Source organism: Perissodus microlepis, chromosome 17 (genome assembly GCF_051167445.1).
Source record: "Perissodus microlepis isolate ML-2025 ecotype Zambia chromosome 17, ASM5116744v1, whole genome shotgun sequence".
NCBI lineage: Eukaryota > Metazoa > Chordata > Actinopteri > Cichliformes > Cichlidae > Perissodus > Perissodus microlepis.
The window spans coordinates 21617951-21639886 of NC_140477.1; the positions used below are offsets into that span (position 1 = coordinate 21617951).

General features: G+C 40.2%; 1 protein-coding gene and 1 pseudogene across 1 annotated transcript in view; one reads left to right on the forward strand and one right to left on the reverse strand.

Annotated features, from left to right (window-relative positions):
* The window catches only part of LOC146369571 (NACHT, LRR and PYD domains-containing protein 12-like), a 335320-nt pseudogene that overhangs the window by 128351 nt on the left and 185033 nt on the right, over positions 1-21936 (forward strand).
* The window catches only part of LOC146369574 (calcium-activated potassium channel subunit beta-4-like), a 43302-nt gene continuing 21452 nt past the window's right edge, over positions 87-21936 (reverse strand). Inside the window, exons 3-4 of the mRNA XM_084909206.1 lie at positions 11600-11727; positions 87-7964 (exon numbers count right to left, since the gene is read on the reverse strand). Of these exons, the coding sequence (XP_084765332.1) occupies positions 7640-7964; positions 11600-11727 (453 nt within the window). The 3' untranslated portion in view covers positions 87-7639. The remainder of the gene's footprint in view (positions 7965-11599; positions 11728-21936) is intronic.

The following is a 21936-nucleotide window of genomic DNA, read 5'->3' on the forward strand; positions in this document are numbered from 1 at the left end:
AGCCACAGTTGCTTCTGTGAAGCTAATATCAATAAATTAAAGTCACGAAGATCTGAAAATGAAAAAAGAATCTTCTATGGCGAGGCTTTGAAGACAAAAAGTTTGTTTTTATTTAAAGATTTCTATGAGGCACAATAGTTATCATTTTTATCGTGAAAACACGGGCGAAACGGCTACCTGGGTCACATGATACAGTGCTGAGGTTCAAAAAAGATGGAGAGACGACAAGATACCTGCAGACAACACAGTTCTTAGTACAAAGGCATGATCCAAACACAAAAAACAGAAATGATTTGACAGTCATTAGAATAACACCGAGAATAATTATGGAGAAACAGTCAATGAAGAACTAAAACATTTAACCATCATCCACCTTTCAGTCACTGACTGTTACATTGTGGATTAAAACCGAAACATCTGTCAGAATGAAATGAAACATTTGCTTGTGTTAAGAAGCTAAATACAGCGTTTAGTTGCTACTGCAGGTCACAGCTTAGCATATGGCTTTAGATAGAAAATCTAACATGGAGACCTCAGACAGAGACAATAAAACCTCATCAAGTCTCACGAAAATACACAGAAATGCTACAAAAGCTACATTTTCTTTGGAGAGGACAAATGAAATTCATTGACGACATGATGGCTTTTAAACAGCTGGATCCTGGATAATAAGGAAGTTTTAATGGTGTTAAAGAAGAAAAACAGGAGCTAACGGTAGAAACAGATTCAAAGTGTGCACAAATTTTCTTCACATAAACATCCCTTAGTTGTTGTTTTTTTTAGAAAGTTTTTATCCAACAGCATAATGGAAAGAGAAAATGTTGGAGAAAAGGGCAGAAAGAAAGTAGATGAGAGAATCAGAAGAATTAAAATGATAAAAGTGGCAAAAACAAGGCAAGCAAGCAAGAAAGGACAAGTATTAAAAGGAGCAGCTGTACAAATAGAAGAAAGGGTCCAAGAAGCAGAAAAGGTAAAGAATTGATGACTTTTGATTGACTCCTTCAGGCACTGATTATGTTTTAATGACGCTACATCACTCAGTCCTGTTTCTGCCTCTCTACATTCATGGAGTCAAACTGTTCATTCTCACTGTGACTGGATCTGTGGTTATTCCCCCTACATGTTTAAATGACTGACACAATATCTTTGTAAACTGGTGTTTATGTTTCCCTAAGCGGTCTGGAGAACATTAGCCCAGCCAAGCTCAGACTTTTTATCTTAATTAGGGGATTAGGATGGACCACTCTCCCTGAGGAAGCACTTCAGAGAAGTGCCCGTGGGAACCAGACATCCTGTGCTAGAAAGAAAGTGTGTTAGGGTCACGGGTGTCTCACACAGGACACCAGAACACGAAAGCTTGTTTTTCTTCACAGGTTTCTGAAGAGCATCAGACAGACAGTATGCATCAGATAGTTCAACTCGATTTTGAAATGTGGTGGCACACTAAGGTGCTATATGCATAATCTTGTTTCTAGAACCAGAACCATCTTTGGATATGTTATTAGCCAACGCGAGCTAGCTTTGTTGGCAAACTACATTAAGTAGCTTCTTTAGACAGTCTGTTAGTACAGTAATCACACAGCAGCCATGTTATTGGTCAGATAACATCATTAAAATGCTCCAAAAGGCTCCAACAGTACAAACAGAGGTCCAGTTCAGGGAGACCAGTTAGCTGAAGCGAAGCCTAGCAAACAGCTAGCTGCTATGGCCACCTGTGTCACTATCCACCTGTCAGTCAAAGAGGCCTCACCCCCAGTAATGCAAACTTTAAACCTTAATACAATTTAAAAAGATGAGTTACAAACTAAAGGGTGAATACAGTATAAAGGCCAATTCAGTGTTTGTATCAGGCTGTAAACATGTTTATTTCTGTTGTAAAGTGTTAATATGGGAGTCTATGGGTACTGACCAACTGCTGGAGCCCCTGCTGGACGTTAAAGGAACTGCAGCTTTTGGTATTTCCATGTTGGGTTTACTTTTCAGACCCATGTGTTGTCCCTTAAGCGTGACGATGACTTCAAATGAATTTTTGTTGAGAGAAAAGGTCTTTCTACAATTAAAATACAGAGAATAAACTGAATTCTTGCTTGGTATTAATTAATTTCAGGGGTAACCTTCTGATTTCTCATGGGTCACCAGACTGAGAAGTCCCACCGCTGTTCTCAGGTTTGTGGACTTTCAGCTCTTTCCACAGCTGTTCAGTTTCCTTAAGATCAGAAATTAAAGCCTCCCCTCATCATACACACATATTTGGGTCATTGTGCTGCAACTGAGACAGACTCTCATTTTTGGAGCCTCAAGTGGACATTAGAGGAACGCCGCTTGTGAATAAATTTGAATTTTGCACAAAGATCACTGATAAAGACAAAGAACAATCAGATATGAATCTGACGTATTAAACAAACAATACATTCATGCTCTCAGGCTTTTTTAAGGAATGGTTAAAAGGTGTCCAACAGTCAACACAAATCTAAGACAGGATGGACGTTCTCACGAAAAGTGATGTGAATAAAATGTGTTACAGCAGCAAAATTCAAGTTTACAACGAAACATGATGGCAGTCTCCTAGCTGAACCCGAGGAGGAGATGACAGGACAATAACAGCTCACTCGCTCAGAGAACAGCTTGGCAAAAATATTGCTTAAAGCAGGGTCAAATTTAGACTGCTGGGCATGTTTGAAAGGTGGTGGTAGACATTTGGAAACAACAGTTGATGATTAAAAACTCCCCCTGATACAAGATGAATCACACTTCGTGATTGCAGGTCTATTGTTAACTCTGCTGCTTGGCAGAAAATTAAGTAATTTTACCCAGAGCGTTTCTGGAGATGAGCTTAAATATGTTTAAAACACTTAATTTTTTGTCTAAACTCTTCCCTCAGCAACTGTCATGAATACCAGCAACACCAGGCAAACACAGCTGTGCAAACCAAACATCACATGTCCCAGCAGCTCTGCAGACTTCCTGAAACATGTTTCACATTGATCGTTGTTGAACAGCTCCAGATTGAGAAGCTACTTCAATGTCTTCGCCAACATGTGGGAGCTGTGAAGATATTCAAATTAAAACTCCCTACAGCTTCTCCACCACCTGCTGTCTGCTGCTCAGCATCGTTACAGTTTGCAGACCGTTTACTGAGAAAAGCAGAGATGCTTCAGCACCACCAAACATGGCTGCCATTTCCACAGGACATGACGTGGGATGTCAACTGCTGCCATGGAGGAACATCATCACGAATCAAAAGAGGAATTGCAGATGCCTTCAAAACAAGTGTTTGTGATTTCTTATTTAGCAAAATTTGAAACATAATTCTGCTTAAATATGATGCTGTATTAATATAGATCAGCCGACTTTCAAGTCTCAAAATCTCCTGTGGCACATGAGGCTAAGACGTTTACTGCTCCCAAAATTTTTAAACTTCTGATTCTTTTGTTGACTCGAGAAATAAAAGATAAAAGAATAACACTTAATTAATTTACATACTTTGCTATACTCAGGTGGCCCTTGAAATTAACATAAATCATATCAAGTGCAAAATTAAAATTTTATACACACAAATAAATCCTTCCTTATGATCCAGTATTAGAATGTGTATGACACATAATAATATGATACATAATAACTTAAATATTTTTATTTAATTTAGATCCTAAATGTTATGGACTGTTAAGGAGGATTAAAACTTTCACTGAAAAAGCCTCTAACTCTTGTTTCACCAATTTGTAAAACTGTTATTTAAGATAAAACAATGTTTGAACGTTTGCCAGGTGCCTCTTTTTGTGTAATGTATCTCTGTTAGGGCACCGAGCTGCACACTAGTCTCTGACCCTGAGCTGGATAAGTGGAAGAGAATGGATAGTAGGATGGACGTTCATCGTCCAGGAAATCAAAAAAAGAAATAATTTGAGCTGGAATTTATTGTAGTGCTCCTTGGTACATTTAAATATTTCTAAATTTTCACAAGCTGATTATGACTGGGAACCAATAAGAAGATTTTGTGAGACATTTCTGTGGAAGCGTTACATACTGCCTCTGTGGGTACCTGTATAACGTACAAGCTATAAGCCTCCTGTCCCTTAGCTGTCAGCTCAGAGGTTTTTCCTGCCTGTACAATCAGGGTTGAAGCCAAGCGAAACCATCTGCAGCACAGAGAATCCCCCGAGCACCCGCACACTTTACTCACATGGTCTAGATTCTGTCCTCATTACTTCTGAAGGCAGCATGTGGAGGGAACCCCGGGCCACGGGCATGTGTCTTTTTTTTTTTTACCTTGGAGTGTTTACCAAGCAACAACGCGTCTGTTTACCATGCTACTACAACCTTGTTATTGTCCTCCTAATTAGACTTACTGATGCTTTGCTTTGTTTTGAAGCGTTGAAAAGTGAACAATGTGGCACAAATTAAAGTAGAATTCTACTTCTAAATGCTTTAAAATGTAGTTTTAATGGGCCAGAACCCCTATACCGACAACTGCAGTCCTGTAGATAACATTGGGATCTAAAGTTATCCATTTATGGATATTTTTCATAGAGTAATATTTAGTTATGGTGTTTAGCTTCAATGTCCATAGAAGGATTGAAGACTAAAAAACATTAAGAACTAGTAGTCTAATCCATAATCACCAAAATATGACAAAATTGGTGATGTTTCAATTAAAGAGACTTATGATATACTTGAAACACCACTTCAATGTCCATAGAAGGATTGAAAACCTTAACAATAACAACAACAACAACAATAATAATAATAATAATAATAATAATAATAATAATAATAATAATAATAATAGCAAAAGTGTACTTTACATTTCCACCTTTTGAGCTTTTGCCTTGTGTCTTATTATTTTAATGGTACTGACCGGTAAGTTAAAGCCACGTGCAGTTTGATGAACCAACTCATGATTCATTCATGATTTGCTTTAGGTTTGGTTTCAACTGGATGGAAACCTGGCTTAGTGAAATGGGACAGCACGTTTAACATCTTTCTTTTGACATAATTAGGGCAGTTTCAGCCCAGTTAGAGGAAATAATAAATTGCCAAATTTAGACCACAGAATGTTCTACCTCCAACATTCACTTTTAATTATATAGTATCAAATATGCTATACAAGACAAAAGTAATCTGTCAGTTGCTTCAGGATGCTTTATATCTTAAAGTAAAAAAGTTATAACTGACTTGCAGGTGCCTGGTCTCTTTTACACTCTACTTTGAAGGGAAACTGTGGTGCAGCTGATTTTACTGAGCTGAACACATGAACTTTGTATTTCTTTGGGTGCGACTTGAAGGGTAATGTCAGTAACATTAGCTGTGGTTGTTTCTGCTGAGCTCCCTGCTGTCTGCCAACACCTTCATGGTTCAAAGAGCTCTTCCATCGTCAACCCTGTAGAGGATTCGAGTCCCTGAAGCAATAGGATCCACTAATGGGCACTCTGATGAGTCACCAGTGTATTTGAATACATAAATTAATAGGGCAGGTTTAATTATTTAAATTGAATTCCAAATATTGATTTAAAAATACCCGTCCATTTGCCTTTTACTGGCTCTTTATATTTTTCACCTCTTCACTTTTTACCTTAAAATCCAGTCACAGAGCTGAGCAGCCAAAATGTTAGAAAAACCCACACCAGTCGACCTTTCAAAAAGGTCTTTGGAAACTCTGACTTTGAAAGTATTTCCAGAATATTCCAAGACTGTTTTAACCAACTGGATTTAACCTTCTAATATCCACCAGGTACCTGGCAAACCTCTTAGTGTAAACTTTAGGGCAGGGGTCCCCAACTTGAGGCCTCAAGGGCCGGTGTCCTGCAGTTTTTAGATGTGTCCGTGATCCAACACAGCTGATTCAAATGGCTAAATTACCTCCTCATGTCTTGCAGTTCTCCAGAGGCCTGGAAATGAACTAATCATTTGATTCAGGTGTATAGACCCAGGGTGAGATCTAAAACCTGCAGGACACCGGCCCTCGAGGCCTGGAGTTGGGGACCCCTACTTTAGGGTTATATGGGCTTCAGAAACTAGAGTTATTAAATGAGAGTTAAATGTCAGTCTTACAGTCTTACAGTTCTTCAGTTATGTCCATTTGTGTATGCAAAACAGGTGAAAATTACAAGGAAAAGTTGATGTGAACCTAAACTAGTGACCTGGCAGATGTTACGAGGTTAAAAACATCTTGCACAACCCCCCCCAGAAAACAACCAAGAGCACAACAGACGACTAAACAATCCAGATATTTTCTATGACCATTGATACAAGTCAAAGAGAAAACAACAGTTGTGACTGTGTGCTGGTAAAAACTTTTTTCAACGAAACAAAATCATTGCTAAGCTCCTATAGGGTTCAAATTGTACTATAAAAGTGCTGTAGTAGACAACCACTTATCTTCACATATGTAATATGAAGTCTCATTTGTTAGAAGACTGATGAAAGAAATTCTCAGCGAAAGACTGCCTTGAGTTGCACAAGCTAGAAGAGCAGAGACAATCCTGAAGGTAACATCAGGACTTTGCACCTCTGTTAAGAAACATTCATGGCTACTGGGACTTGAAGGGAAACTACATTAATAAGAGAGCTACAGAAGAGCAGTTACTTCCCAAGAGTCAGTCCTTATGCTTGTCTTGTCCTGACTGCATCATCAATCACAGCGCGAGGGTTTGGGTTGGGCTTTGATAGCATCCTATTAAATCTGAATCTCTGATAGAATCTCAGCTTTCATCCTTTGTATTACAACTTAAAAACACAAGTCAAAGATCAGCACAAGGTGTCAAAAATTTCTAAGAATCTAAAACCCTACCTGATTCAAATTTGGCTGATCTCAATCATTTTCTTACGACAGTGTATTTGCCAGACTCACCTCAATCCAACTTTGTCCACTTTCCTAAAATTGAAATTAAGATCAGTGTTTATCGTTTTGAGATTGGAGGAGATCCAGCTCTCATCGCTGAGGCAAAAGTAGGTCATAATGGGACTTCCAGTTCAATAATCTGAACTGGAGATGGTTAAATTTAAATAACTTTTAGCCCATTCCCAGAATATCTTGAACATATATTGTTCTATATGTGATTAGTTGCTGCTGGACGAAGCCAGAAACTGATGGATGATCACTGAAAGATCTCTGATGAATACAGATTTTTCCCATTTAATAGTTGGAATAAACTCATTTATATAGCTGGTCTATAACAAATTATCTAATCCAAATATTGGAGCTCACATGTAAGCTGAAATGACTGAACAAGTATAACAGATAAAGATACTTGATAAGAGACCCCTAAAACACCAGAACTTAATAAGTCTGGGTTTCTTGATGACTAGAAACCAGACCCAAAGTAGAACCAGCTATCAGTACCCAACGCCAACTACCCTCATTTAAACAGCCTTTCATTGCTAGTCAGAAGATTTCCACTGATCCACTTTAAGCTAAAATCAGGAAAAAGTCTGAAGTTTTGTACAGTCTTCCTGCTGAAATCTATAGGCAACAGTGGATTTCCCCTCATCTTCACCTCATTCAAACATTCTGATCATACCAACCAGTCTGGACAGCAATGGGTTGTTGGTGGCGTCTTTAGCCATTTAGTCGACTTCGCCCACCGGCTCATTGGCATTCTTAGTGATTTCATGCTGAAGAAACATCTTTCTGCTCGCTCTAATGTTCCCGATCTCTGCGCCGCACTGGGACCGCAAACAGCGGCAGGGTCCTTGAGGGCGATGACAGCTCGGGGTCAGAGTTTGTCGTGAGTGGGTCTCTGGCCTTGCTGCTGCAGCGGTCAGGTGGCATGGCAGACAGGTCTTGGCAGACCTCATAGGAGCACTTCCTCTTCTGGAGGGCCTCGGCTCGAACAGCCAGGGAGCGAGCACATACCGTCAGGAGCACAATGAGCGTGCCCAGAAGGAGGGAAACCATTGGCCAAAGAACACAGTGTAACAGGACACTGGTGTCATGGGAACGGCGCCACAACACGTCATCAGGCCTGAAATAAAAAGAAGAAAAAGTAAAAGCACGAATTTAACATGGTGTTAAAACACTACTCTTGGGATTGACTGTTAATTCACTGACCTCCTACAGGTCCTTCTACTTTTACTCCTTTTTCATACCAAACCATCTCCTGTCACTAAAATTAAAGGCTTCCTACTAATATTTCATGTTACAGACAATGAAAGCAAGATAGAAGCAAGCACCCCCTTAATCACATCCCATCAGGAAAGCTTTGTTTGGAAGTGTCGAATCAGGTGAGCAGTAGAGTAATTTTTCCACAGTAATGACAATGATTTTTTTCTATAAGAGGAATTGCCCCCTGCTGGTCATTAGATAGAATGCAGTTAAGGTCCATGGGCCTCACTCGGAGTATCTTTAATGACTAGCTTGCTTAACTCAACAAGTGTTTATGTTGTTATTCATTTATGTAGTATAGCTAATGTTACATTAGCTGGATATCATTAACTGCAATCCAACATCGGCATACTCAAATAGACATCTTACTAAAGATGAACAAAATCTATCTCTCCTTTTGAAAAGTGGCATTGTCTCATTTCTGAATCTCAATCTTCACATGATTAAAATGAATTGTACACCTAACAATTTAACAAAGAAAGGCAAAGCTGCTTCTATGTATCAACAAAAACTAACATAGCAAATTTCCCAAAAATAGAGTTAAGCTATCTGCAGTGTAACTGAGCACACATTCATCTCCACAGTTAGCTGTGGAGCATCTTTAATCATTTCAGGGTCCAAAAAAGTTAAAATGTACAGCACTGCTGTTACTTGTAAATGAAGACAGAAAATTAAATATCAGCAATGTTTGGGCGGCTGGTGAAGTCTTACTAGTTGACAGATAGTGGTGTGATAACTGGTGGCTAGCTATAGAGCTGTGGTTAGGCTAATACAAACACATTAGCGGAGGGAAAATGGAGGATGAGGGTTAAAAAGTGTTCAGTAAAGTTCATGCTGAAGTGAGCATCTAAATTCTGGGCCATTATGAGATCAGTAAGGATTTTGTGAGCTCTCATACTCTGACTGACACCACCAGAAAGTTTTGGGATATAACCTTCATGCCACCTCTGAAATAAGCCAGACATCTAGAGACTACATGCTTTTCTAAACTTAATGAAAAAAGAAACTTTGCATGTTCCAGTTTGTTCTCTAAAAGACCAAAGAAGAGCTGATGTGTAGCATCAATGAGCTCCCACTGGGGCCTCATTTATGAACCAGCATTTCCTCATTCGGATCTTTCTGGTGCAGAGATAAAAATAAAACTAGCCAAGGTCACAGGTAAGCACTGACGGTGAATTATCGGAGGATTAAGCTGACACGCTAAAGCAGATCTCTGGCTTTTCTTTGTCTCATCAGTTTTTTGGACAGAGCCTGAATAAAAAGAGAGGAAAGAAGAGCTTCTTCAAACATCTCTCCTCCTGCTCTTATTATCTTTCACTGCAGTGTTTATTTTCAGGTTGGAACCTCAGCATCCTTCTGCTGTTCTGCTCAGTGTCTCCTGCTCACCTCTGATAATCCACCTTCATCATACTGTTGACCTACATTTTCACCTTTATGTCATCGGTAGTGTGATAAAGGAAATTCAGAAAGTCAAAATATCTTATTTTAGATGAACAGCGAAGTCATTTTTTTCTGCTGGTCTCTATTTGACTCTGCAGTCTTATTTTCACTCTGCAAGAAAAAACATTCTGATTAGTGTGATAATCTAGTTTGAAGCATCATCTACCCAAATTCCTGACAACGTCACTGCTGACGGTACACGACTGATTTTTTTAGGTTTAATTTTTGTACTTGTTCCATGTTCTATAGACTGAAATTATTCACTGGTTAACAAGATATATTTTGAGAATTCAGGCTGGAGCCTGAATTGATGTTTCACATTTTTTAATTAAAATAACAATAATGTATAAGGCATTTAAAATCTGAATGAATGAAGTGGCTCTGGGATTTTAATTAACCCTTTAAGACCTACCATAGAACCAAGTCCGCCAGAGCTTATATTATATTTTTACATGCTGTAGTGTCATTTTTGGGAGCATTTCAAGTTGCTATACATCAATACAACCATTATAGCCCAAATTTTAATAATATGCATGCATTAAGTGCATAGTAATTACATAAATTGCAAAAAAGTGCAATAAACTACAAAAAAATTGAAAATCGTTTTTGTTTTTTTAACATATATTTCTAGTTAGAGAAATTTAAGAGGCTTATCCCTCAAAACTGTAAATACAAAAAAGTTGCACAAAATAGTTTCCCACCACAGGAAATTTATTTTGAGTGTCTTCATAGTTTTATTTTTTAAACACACCAATTTTTATATACAGCAGGAAAAATGAAAATAAATATTATAATGCAAATTTGCAAAAAAACAGCATATGCATCAAAATAAACTATTTCCAGCAGTGCAATATGAGTCCTAAGCATCCCAGAAACGACACAGAAAGTCATAAAGTTAAACATAACCTTAACCTTAACCTTTAAAAACACCAGTATATGCTTGTATAGGCCCTGAAGGTAAAAAAGTACAATTCCGCGAAAATGATGTCACTTCCGGTTTCGGGCAGGTAATGGCGGAAATGCTATAGTTTGCGCTGACGTCTATTCCAACGTAGGAAGTGTTACAAACCGCTGATCAGATCGGCAAAGTGTGTTTCTGGAATATTATGTTTTTGTTGCTGCAAGTGCTTTTTATGCAATCTTTGCAAAGCTATATGTGGAAGGAAACTGTGACTTAGGACAAGCTGATGACATAAGATGTAAGTACAACTCTGGTTTCATATGCAAAAAAAATTATTGCGCCAGCTTATGTGGTTGCAGTGCTACCGGGATTTAAAAATAGTTACGCAAAACGGAGCGTGCCCGTTCCGACCGGCTTTAAAGGGTTAAAGGTTATTTTTTATTAATTTAAACAATTTTTGGTCCAACGATTGAAAGACCAACGGTTTGAGGATTTTTGGCGTTTGACAGGATTTTGTTTGAAAATGCAGTATAACCACTTTGTTTTTCATCATGTTTTATATGTATATTTTTTATGTATTTAAATATTCAAATAAGCATGAATGAACATTTCTTAAAAATGCATCAAAGTTAAAGAACTAAGAGACCACTTCTCATCTGAACCTGCAACATAAATTCACCCTGAAAGCAAAATGTAAATATAAATCATGTATAATGCACACAGACCACTAATGAAACCAGAAGAAAAGATGAATATTACAATAAAACTATAGTAAGACAAACCTTTAAATGAATAATATGATGGTATTATTAGACAGTAGGTAAAACATGGCATAAAAGAAATAAAAATTTGAATTTATATTAAAATTTTAAGTATAAGCATGAAGTTTGAATCCTTCTAGGGCACTGACAAAAAAATGGCTTTAAGTATAAGTGGAAGTGGAAAGACTATTAAAGTGAAGTCAGAGGTCACTTCTTGAGGGTCAAAGGTCAGGAACAGCAAATTTGAAAGTGGAAAGTGTGTCTGTCAGAAAGTCCGGTCATTCGTCTTCTGTGGTAACAATGATGTGACAGGATCACACTTTCTTTGATTTCCAATTTATCTGAATCGCACCTCCAAATAGACTGAGCTGTAAACGTGTGCGTGAGCCTCACCGCCGCTGCTGGTTGAAGAAGCAGATGAACGACTGGCTGTTGACCTCTTTGGTGAAGTAGTCCTCCCACCACAGAACGCTGTCTCTGTTCTTCTGGTTGTCCCTCTCACACGGAGGCACAAACGAACACTGCGACAAAAAATTCAGCACAAATATTCAATTTAATTTACATGAAGTTTTACATCATATAAACATCATCAGCACACTTAGACATGTTTACAGCCGGATACAGAAACTGTTCTCTTTTCTAACGCCTGTATTTAATAACACACCTGTTTAAAGTTTGCATTATTAGGGGCGTGGCTTCTTTGACTGACAGGTGAATGGCGACGCAGGCAGCTGTAGCTGATAGCTGCCTGCTAGGCTACACCTCAACTAACTGAAGTGGATCTCTGGACCATGTTTGTGCTGCTGAAGCCTTTTGGAGCATTTTAATGACATGATGTGACCAATATTATGGCTGCTGTGAGGCAACTGTACTAACAGTATCTAAACAAACTACTTCCTGTAGTTTGCCAAAAATGCTAGCTAGGACTGGGTAATAACGTATCCAAATATAACACTTCTGGTTCTAGAAACAAGATGGTGAAAACCACAATAGGGTTCAAAAAGCTGAGCCTGGTTCTGCTGGAGGTTTCTTCCTCTTAAAAGGGAGTTTTTCCTTCCTACTGTCATGGAGCTTGCTCATGGTGGGTCTTCTGATTGTTGGATTTCTCTGTATTATTATAGGGTCTCTACCTTACAGTATAAAGTGACTTGGGGTGACTGTTGTTGTGATTTGGTGCTCTATATATAAAAAAACTGAATTGAATTAAATTGAATATACAGTTTGTGATGCAAACAGGTGAAAACAAGATTCAAAATATACAACATATAAACTGTACAGACAAAACTTAGAGGGTTTGACAGAGTGTTTCAGTGCTTCATCACATTGCTTTTGTGGCAGCTCTTAAATGAATAAATAAATGACAGTGATTACTCGGCAGGAGGTGCTCTAATGAGGTCACAATAATCTGACAAGTTTAAAGGGGGGTCGGCATCGCATTGTTTTTCTTCAGTTTTATTTTCAGCGAACAAAAATAACCTCTGTGACACACACACACACACACACACACACACACACACACACACACACAGATTCATGTAGCAGGAGGTTGATTGGTGTCTGGCTGGTTCCTGTGAATCGACTGGTTGCCATGATGATGACTTGACTGGTGCAGAGAAGGGGCAGGGGGTCGTCTCCATCAGTCATGGAAGCTGTGGACTCTGTGGAACTGTGGTGGATGTTTTTAACCGAATCAGAAGCTCAAAGGTCAAAAGCAGAACGGAGCATCTCTTGCCAGCATGGAGCCACACCTGAGTTTGTGGACAGTAGGTGGAACTAAATTAAAGATGACAGCCAGCTAAATGATTCCTCTGGAGGGGCAACAGCAGCTGCTTGGATTGGCTTCAGTCCCTCCCTGAGTATGTGTAGTCACCGTATGAAAGCAGAAAAAAATCTCTTTGAGCTAATTAATGCACATTTATTCCCAACAAAGCTCAAGAATAATCAACCACTCTTCTTCAGATGAGGTACCAGTGTGCACAGCTGTGGCCCCAGATGTGTTACTGCCGAAATACGTTACATTTATTCTTTAGTAGAGCAAAAAAAATCACCTAAAAACCAAAACTAATGCAAATCTACGAACAAGGATTAGGGCCACTGGAAGAAAAAAAAGTAGGCACGTCTTTTTTTTTTCTTCTTTTCCAGAATTCTGAAATTAAAGTCAGAATTCTGACTTTTTTCTCAGAATTCTGGAAAACAAGAAAAAAAAGAAGACGTTCACACTTTTTTTTTCTTCCAGTGACCCTAATCTTCTTCCGTACAAATGTCATGGAAAAAATTTAAATATACAGCTCTGTTATCACTTCCAACATAACTGAAGACAGAAAACTAAACAGCAGTGACTTTTGTAGGGTTACTGAAGTTGGGCTAGCTGGTATATAATGATGTGCTACGTGATCGCTAGCAACACAGCTATGTAAGCATAACAAACACAGTGAAGCTGGAGGATGAATGCTAACTTTTTTCCACTCCATAAAATTTAATGGGAGCGTTCCAGATGGTTAGAGACAAATGCAATCGCATAGCAGGATGCTGTAAATGGACCAAACTTCAGTCAGGAGAACAACTGAGATAATCCATCTGCAATACGAGGTTAGTCATTAATATACTGCAACAACATGGGAATAAAGCAGCTGCAAGAGAATTCAACATTAATGAATCAATGGTATGGAAATGGAGGAAGCAAGAAGAGTGGCTTGAGTACAGTTTGACTTATCTGACTGTTTTGTTTCACTTAATGTGCCTTATGATCCGGTGTGCCTTATGGTGCGAGAAATACAGTAGACCTTTGAACGGTGATAGAAATTAAGCTCTTGTTTTGCAGCTTTGATTCACCGGAGGGGCTAAAGGGGGTGTCCCTTATTATCTATCGAGAGTTTTTTTAATGTGGGAGTCTGTGGGCACTGACTCACTGAGGGAGCCTCTGCTGGATTTTAGAGGAACTGCAGGCTTTGGTTTCACTACAATGGATTTATTTTTCAGACCCTGGGGTCATCGCATCACTGTGGCCATGGCTCCAAGTGCATGTTTAGTGGGGCAGGTCTGTCTACAGTTAAAATCCTGAGAACTTGATGAATTTTCATCTCGTTTGGTATTAATTAATTTCTGGGGCAGTTTTCTGATTTCCCGTGGGCCTCCCACTGAGAAATCCTGCCAGTGTTCTGAGGACTTTCAGATTTTTCCACAGCTGTTCACTTTAATTAAGATCAGGAAGTAAAGCCCTTCTCAGCACACTCCATGCTTTTTACATGCATATTATCCTGTAGCAGGATCGCTGAGCTGCGACCAAGTCAGACTCTCTCTGACACCAGGCGGTTTGTTTCCCTCCAGGTTTTACTGATAATCTTCTGATTATGAGTCCAGCGCAGGTTCAACACAGCCAAGCAGCCCAATAACACACCTGAGCCTCGTCCGTGTTTCTCAGCAGGGATGCTGTTGTTTTCTTTTAAGGTTTTTTTCTTCTGTGAGCGCTGAGCTTGTGTGACTCACCGAACTGCTCTTATTCAGGCTTTTTCAGGCTGGCCTCTGAATGTGGGTCTTCTCTCATTGAACCACTTTCATTCAGAAATATTTTTATAGTTGTTTTCACACCTTTCAAATCAAAACAGTTTGATATGGCATCAGTTTTAGGAGTGATGGGGAGGATTATTTTCTAATTTCTCTGAGTTGCTTTGAGAGTCTTGCAAGATTACTGGCTTAGTGAGGTAACCTCATGTGTTATGAAGCAGGTGTTTCACTTATGTGACATAACAACTCAACATGTACATAACCAACACCTACTAACCAATCAGCTCCCTGGAAAATGATGTCATCATTCCTGCAAAAGCCCTGATGGCAGTAGAGTTCTTTTAGATATAAAGTTTCTCATGTTTGATGTCAGGAGCAACTTTCTCTCTGCTGAATGCGAGCGATGATTTTATTGATCTACAAGCCTCGATATGTTGTTAGGATCTCTGGATCACTGTGCATAATTTTCATGGACAGAATTGTAAGTGCAGGTAAGAGGAGAAGGGAGATGGTTCAGGTGGTGTCAGGATCACCTCTCTGCTTTTTGCAGCTGATGTGGCTCTGCTGGCTTTGTTTTATGATGACTGTTAGCTCATACTGGGTGGTTTGCAGCAGAGTGTGAAGTGGCTGGGAATTAGCACCTCCAAGTCTGAGGCCGTGGTTGTCAGATGATAACTGAACGCACCCACTCCAGGACAGGGACGAGGTGTTGCTCACAGTGGAATGAACAGAAAGCTTGTCTCAAATGAGTGAGCATGAAACCAGGTAGTTGGTGTTCAAACATTCAGCTACGACCATGGGCTCTGGGTAACTGAAAGAATGAGACTGTGGATTTAAGTGGCAGAGATGAGCTTCCTCTGGAGGATGGCTCGGCCTTAGAGACACCGTGAGACACTCAGAGCTGAGCCACCATTCCTCCACTTGGCAAAGAAGCAGCTGAGGTGGTTCAGCATGTGATTACGATGGCTCCTGGACTCCTGGGTGGTGCATTCACTGTCTGCCTGCAGAGTTGGAGGTGGAGTGAGCGGTCTGGGGGCCACTGCACGATCTGATATCGTCGTGTTGTTCCCAGATCAACATAGTAAATGTTGTTCCAGGATCAACATTGCAAGTGACCAATCAGAATGTTGTGACGTCATACTTTTGCGACTTCGGGAAAAACCGCCGTAAAACAAAAAACTGTACTTAAGCTGCGAGAAACCGCCTCTGTCCGCCAATCAACGGACCCTGACCCTGACCCTAACCCTAACCCTTTAATAAACGCTAAGCAGAATTGATATTGTCCTTGCAACATTGGAATTTCATAAATGCACGAATGGCTTGGCGCGCCAAAGAATAACGTCACAACAATGTGATTGGTCACTTGCAATGTTGATCCTGGAACAACATTTACTATGTTGTTCCAGGAACAACACCAACACGACGATATCAGATCATCCGGGGGCCACTCCTGCTTGTGCTGCTGTTGGTCCGCCAGAAGGAGAAGACAGATGTTCTAAGTTTTTTGTGGTTCCCTCGTTCCCTATTTTTTCCTCACTTGTCAACCAATCCACATCTAGCAAATGCTAACTTTTACGCAGATGGACACATTTGAGGGACCTTGGGACCCTTTGCTTAACACGAATTACACTTTAATCCTGGCCTGGAAATGCTTTTATGTCCCCAGAGAAGAGCTGCAGGTGACGTCTGAGGAGAGTGAGACCTGAACATCACTGCTGCCCTGAAAGCCTGGACCCACATCAACTGCTGCAAAATGAATGGGCTGCTGCAGAAGGCTATTATGGATATCCAGTCCAAATACAGGAGAAATAGTTAAATAGATTTGATCTTAGATGATCTGAATGAGTGGACTTCATGTCTGAAAGTGCCCACTGCTCACTTCCTAACCACAGGTGGTATTTTTTGGAGACCTTTTTCTTTTATCTAAAAACTTACACTTAAAATCTGAGCTCCTCAGCTCTCATTTGCTTGAGTGTGAAGTGGTCTTCCTTTGATATGTTGGATAGTTACTGAGAGTGCAGAGACGTCAGACAATCGCGGGTTAGTTTCTGCCTGTCGTGCAGTCGGTGAGACCATCGCTCTGTCTCTGTGTTTCAGGTAAACGCCCGCTCATCAGCCCTCTCAGCTCAGCAGCCGTTCATCACCCGTCCAATCACACTCGGCTTGCCTGATGACATCATAAGTGAGGCTCCCTGCCAGATGATTGCGGTTGCCATGCCAACAGGCTGAGGTTATAATTACGTGTGTGTGTGTTGTAGTGTGTGATAAGCGCCCTGAATGAGAGGAGTTTGGGTTTGAAGCAGCAGCGGCCTGCTGCTGACAGGATGAACCATCACGCGGCGATCAGCGAGCAGCAGCACTCTGAACACGCAGCAGGTTTCCTCCACGCACAAGCTCGCTTCACTCCAGCCTCTGATTGCTGTTACCTCCCCGTCCTCACAGTCCAAGCGTGGACTCACTCAGGCATTTAACGGCACTTCTTTAGAATCAAACATCAGTCTGTGTTTGTTTCCTTTTAAATTAGGAAAAATCTAATTTATTTGACGATATACAGCAAAATTCATCTTAATTATTCACACTGACATTGAAAACAGTGAAACAGTTTTAAAATCAAAAACTAAAATCAATAAAAATGTGCAAAATCTAGGGCTTGGAATATGGAATAGTGTTGTTAGCTCTTTTTAAAGCTAACAACACTAAGAGAAATATGCATGTTCATCCTGATAAATAGGAATGTGACATTGTGTAAACACTTTAAACATTTTAACGTGGGCGTCTATGGGGACTGACTCACTGCTGGAGCCTCTAGTGGACTTGCAGGCATTAGCATGACCTTTTTCAGGTCTTTGCCTAACTTAAGCAAGGCTCTAGAGTGCGACCAAATTGGTCGCATATGCAACTTAATTTCTCAGTGGTGTGACTAAAAAAAATCCTAGGTCGCACTGGTTCGACCAGCCGTTCAGTACAAAAAAAAAGTCTCTGCAACTCTGAAAGTCTCTGTGTGGTCAACAACAGACACACATTATGCCCATATCGTGGTCTAAACCAGTCAGAGATAGTCAGGGGCGGGGCCTCTCTGATTGGCCTGGTCCAGATATTCCTGTCAGCCTACGTGCATGTAAGTTTGAAAGCGCAGGCGGATAGAGGGAGGTGAGTAGCGATATCGATTCATTAAATCCTGAATTGACTTTTAAATATAAATATATTTTGCCAGAAATGCCAGAATCTCAGGTTAAAGCTCATAAAACTATTTTAACAACAACCAAACAGTAAATGAGAGCAGGTAAACAGATTCTGCACAAAGACGTAAACACAGAGCACTACGCATCAGAATAAGCGAGATGTCGGCTTTTTCACCCGACAGCACAGGGCTGTCAGGGCTTAAAGCCGACAGCTCACTGATTCTGATGCAGCGGGTCCGCACTTTGTGTTTACGTCTTTTTTGCACAGATTCTGAAGCTGCAGGCTTTTTCTCTCTCCAACCAAAATTGACTGAACCAGCAGCAACAAAAGATCCAAACCACACTTCACATTTGATAAACATCGTCATAAATTCCCTCTTTTGCTGTTTTGCTTCCACCACAATTAAATTCCCACTTGTTCTCCCAAAAATTACCTCCGACAAGAAAGCCTAATTTCTGCTGTTTAATAGCGAAGAAATTGAAACTTTTTAAAATGATGGCAAATTGCAAAAGAGTTAGCTGTGTTTCTAATAAAACCTCTGTAACTTTGCTCTCCTTCACTTCAACAGCATCAGGTAATGTTAAAATGTTGATTCATGGTTTTCTTCAGTTTTTGATCTACTGCAGAGGTTATCTGCTATAAAAAGCCAGGCCAGGAAAATCTGCTACATGTTTTTCTCTGTTTTATCCTCATTTACTTTGACACAAAGGCATCTGCTGTGATGCTCACACCTCAGATGAAGTCTCACAAGTGTCAGTACTGATAAATGATCAGAATTATAATTTGTCTGACTGTCTGAGTCAAAATTGAATCAAATCGAATTGGGACCTTGTGAATCGGAATCTAATGGATTATAGAAATCAGTGATGATACCCAGCCCTAGTGAGTAGCCTAGGCCCAACAGAAGTGGATGTAGCTGTGGGTAATGAGAAAAGATGAAAAGAACGATTGATAACTTTTTCATTAAGTTAAGGCCTGATCTGTCTGAGATTCGTAGCCAGTGCTCTGACACGGAGCCATCAACCTATGAACGCTGAAAAAGCGGTGAAAATGCGGTTTTAAGCGATACTTTTTCACAGCGTCAACCACATGTTAGAAGAACTTGAGCGGTCCTGCTGCATTAGGAGCATTAAAAGAGTGAGATGGTGAATGATCTGTCACAAAGATACTCAGGTAAAAAGCTAGTTTGACGCAGTTTTGTACAAAATGTGTTGTTTTTTTTTTCATTCAGTCTAAATTTCAGTACAAACTCAGGTTGAACAAACACTTGACCCAAATAACTAGGAAACGACTGGGACATGACAACACACAAACAATTAGCTGTGAGTTGAAGAACATCAATCATGTCCTGACAGGCTGACAGCACAAACACCGTCTGTCTTGATTAGATCAGACAAGGAGAAATGTTTTTTGATTGGACGGTAATGAACAGGTGACCTTTGTCCTCTTTAAAAGCAGCAGAGAGAGAGAAAGAGGGCATCAACACTGAAGGAGGAGATCGGTTCCACGGCGTGTTTAAAAAAAAAAAAAAAACCCTTAAAAGTTTGTGTGTTAATAAAAACAAACTGGCAGCAGGAGAAAGAGACCTGAATAAACCAGCAAAGATCAGCTAACTGCACTGAAGCTTCCAGGAGGGAATGAGGGAACTGTCATTTTCCTCATGTTGACACAGGGCATCAACCTGGAAACTTGCTAGAAATTTAAAGAAACACAAAGACCTGCAGTTCCTCCAGTGTCCACCGGAGGCTCCAGTTAGCTATTAGCAGGTATCTGTGTCCGTGTGATACAGGCTAGCTTAGCCTTCGACACGCATTCATGGCAAATGCTGAAGCACCAAGAGGCCAGTGGATGATATCATAGTTGCTATGTCCATCTCAGTCTATGACTAAGACATGAAACAAGCTCAGTTTTTTTCTGTAATAGATTAACAGCACCAACTTTACCAACAGTGTCACCTGCTGTACCTGTGGAATTACTGCTCTTTGGTTTTTCTGTAAATTTGCTCTCACTTTAGGAAGCCTGGTTCATGTTTTACTCTCAGGTGTTTTTTTCAGGTGTTTGTTGTTGTGTCTTGTAAGACAAAGGTTCTCAGCAGGATTCTCAGCTCTACCTGACGCTGCGGGGAGTTATCGATCTCTTCACTGATTTTTATATTTCTTATTGATCAGCCGCGTGGGGGCTCTCAGGAGGTCACATGTTCAGAGCTTTCTGTTCTCTGCTGAGCGGCTGTCATTATTTGTTGTTGGAGAGGAAAAAAAAATCAAAGAACTGCAAGGAAATTTAAATCAATCCAACAACCACAAAAGCCTTGAGACTACAACAACATGTGATCACCAGCATGTGATCACAATAGCTGCAAAACCACTCTGCTCGTTCCAGTCCCATGTTCTTACTCTTTGACTCTACCAGAGTAGCTTTGCACAATTCACTTTCTTCTGATTGGTTGCTCCTCATAAACAGAAAGTTACTGGGCCTTCTGAGATTATCATGCTCTGTGTGATGTCAAAGAGATTCAAGAGTAGAAAAAACAGATTTCACACAGACAAATATACCTGCTCATAGGTGCTCACTAATTAAATTCTCCAATTTCCCCAAAACTGCACAATATCAGTCAGTCAATAGCAGTTATATAGCAGTCATATTATTGGTCAGATAATGACATTCAAAAGGCTCCAACAGCACAAACACTGTCCTGAGGTCCAGTTCAGAGACCCAATTAGGCAGCTAGTAGCTACAGCTCCCTGTCAGGGAGGCCACGCCTCCAATAATGCAAACAGTTAAAAACATGGAGTGGGGAATTATCTATAGAGATAAACCAGTGTTTGTATAAGGCTGGAAACATGTTTGTTTCTGATGTAACATTTTAACATGGGAGTCTGTGGGGACTAAGCCACTGCCGGAGCCCCTGCTGGACGTTAGAGGAACTGCAGCGGTTGGATTAACAGACAGGACGGTAGCACAGCGGCGTTTCTGTCCTGAATTGGAGCAGATAATTGGAAGCGCTAAGGTTTTTGGTCTTCTGTGACCTGATGTCGCCTCTCAGTCTGACTCGGCTAAACAGATTAACATGAGGTCATGACGACCTGTCTGTCCACCTGTGTGCCTCTATGATGAACAGTATGGTGATGAATGAGTGGCTCAGCAGTCTCTTTAACCCCTTCAGTTCTGCTCCTCGTACTCACAGTTTTTATTAAAATCTATACTGATGGGAATACAAACACACCTTTATGGAGCGCTATGGAGCCTTTAATAATTTATATATTTGACTTTCTATGCCAAGTCTCAGGCAGTGTGTAAATGATGAAGAGATGCTTGGATCAAACACTGCAGCATCCACTCAAGCTTTCAGTGAGGAGACGAACATGTGGAGATCCTTCACTTGAAAGGTGGTCAGCCTCTTTGACGGCCAGCTGATACAACGACAGCCGTAAATCCAGCTGATTTTTTATTAGTGTCTTGTTGACGTCTCACTTTTAAATATTCATCGAGTACATTTAGAGAGCGCATTATTTCTCTGCATGCCCATCAGAGCGCAGCAGCAGCTTATAGATCCACTTGATGATGACTTCATACTTCTCAGCATGGATTACTGAACAGACCAGCTACAGTCTCACAGAGCAAAATGAATAAACTGAATAAACCAGTCCCCATAGACTTTACAGCAGAATACCCCCCCCCCCCCCCCCCCCCCCCCCCCCGCCTTTCCATATTTTTATAATTCATCCGTTTAACTTCAGTCTGTCATCTTGTCATCTGTAGGAGCAGTGGCTGAAAATCACTTCATGTGTGATTTTAAAGAATATCACAATGTTCGGTTAAAGTTTGCACTAAATTCTGCGCTGGATCCAGATTCAATAATTAATGAAAACACTATTAAATAAAAATAAGCACCTCATTTTTTTTTAATGTTGACTGATCATCAACATTCAACCTGATTCAGGTTCTTTGGAAACTTCGACACCTGCACAAGAACTTCAAATAAAATGACTTGAGACATGCTTAAGATTTCTCTAAAGCACCCAGAGACAAAACTGGCCATTTAC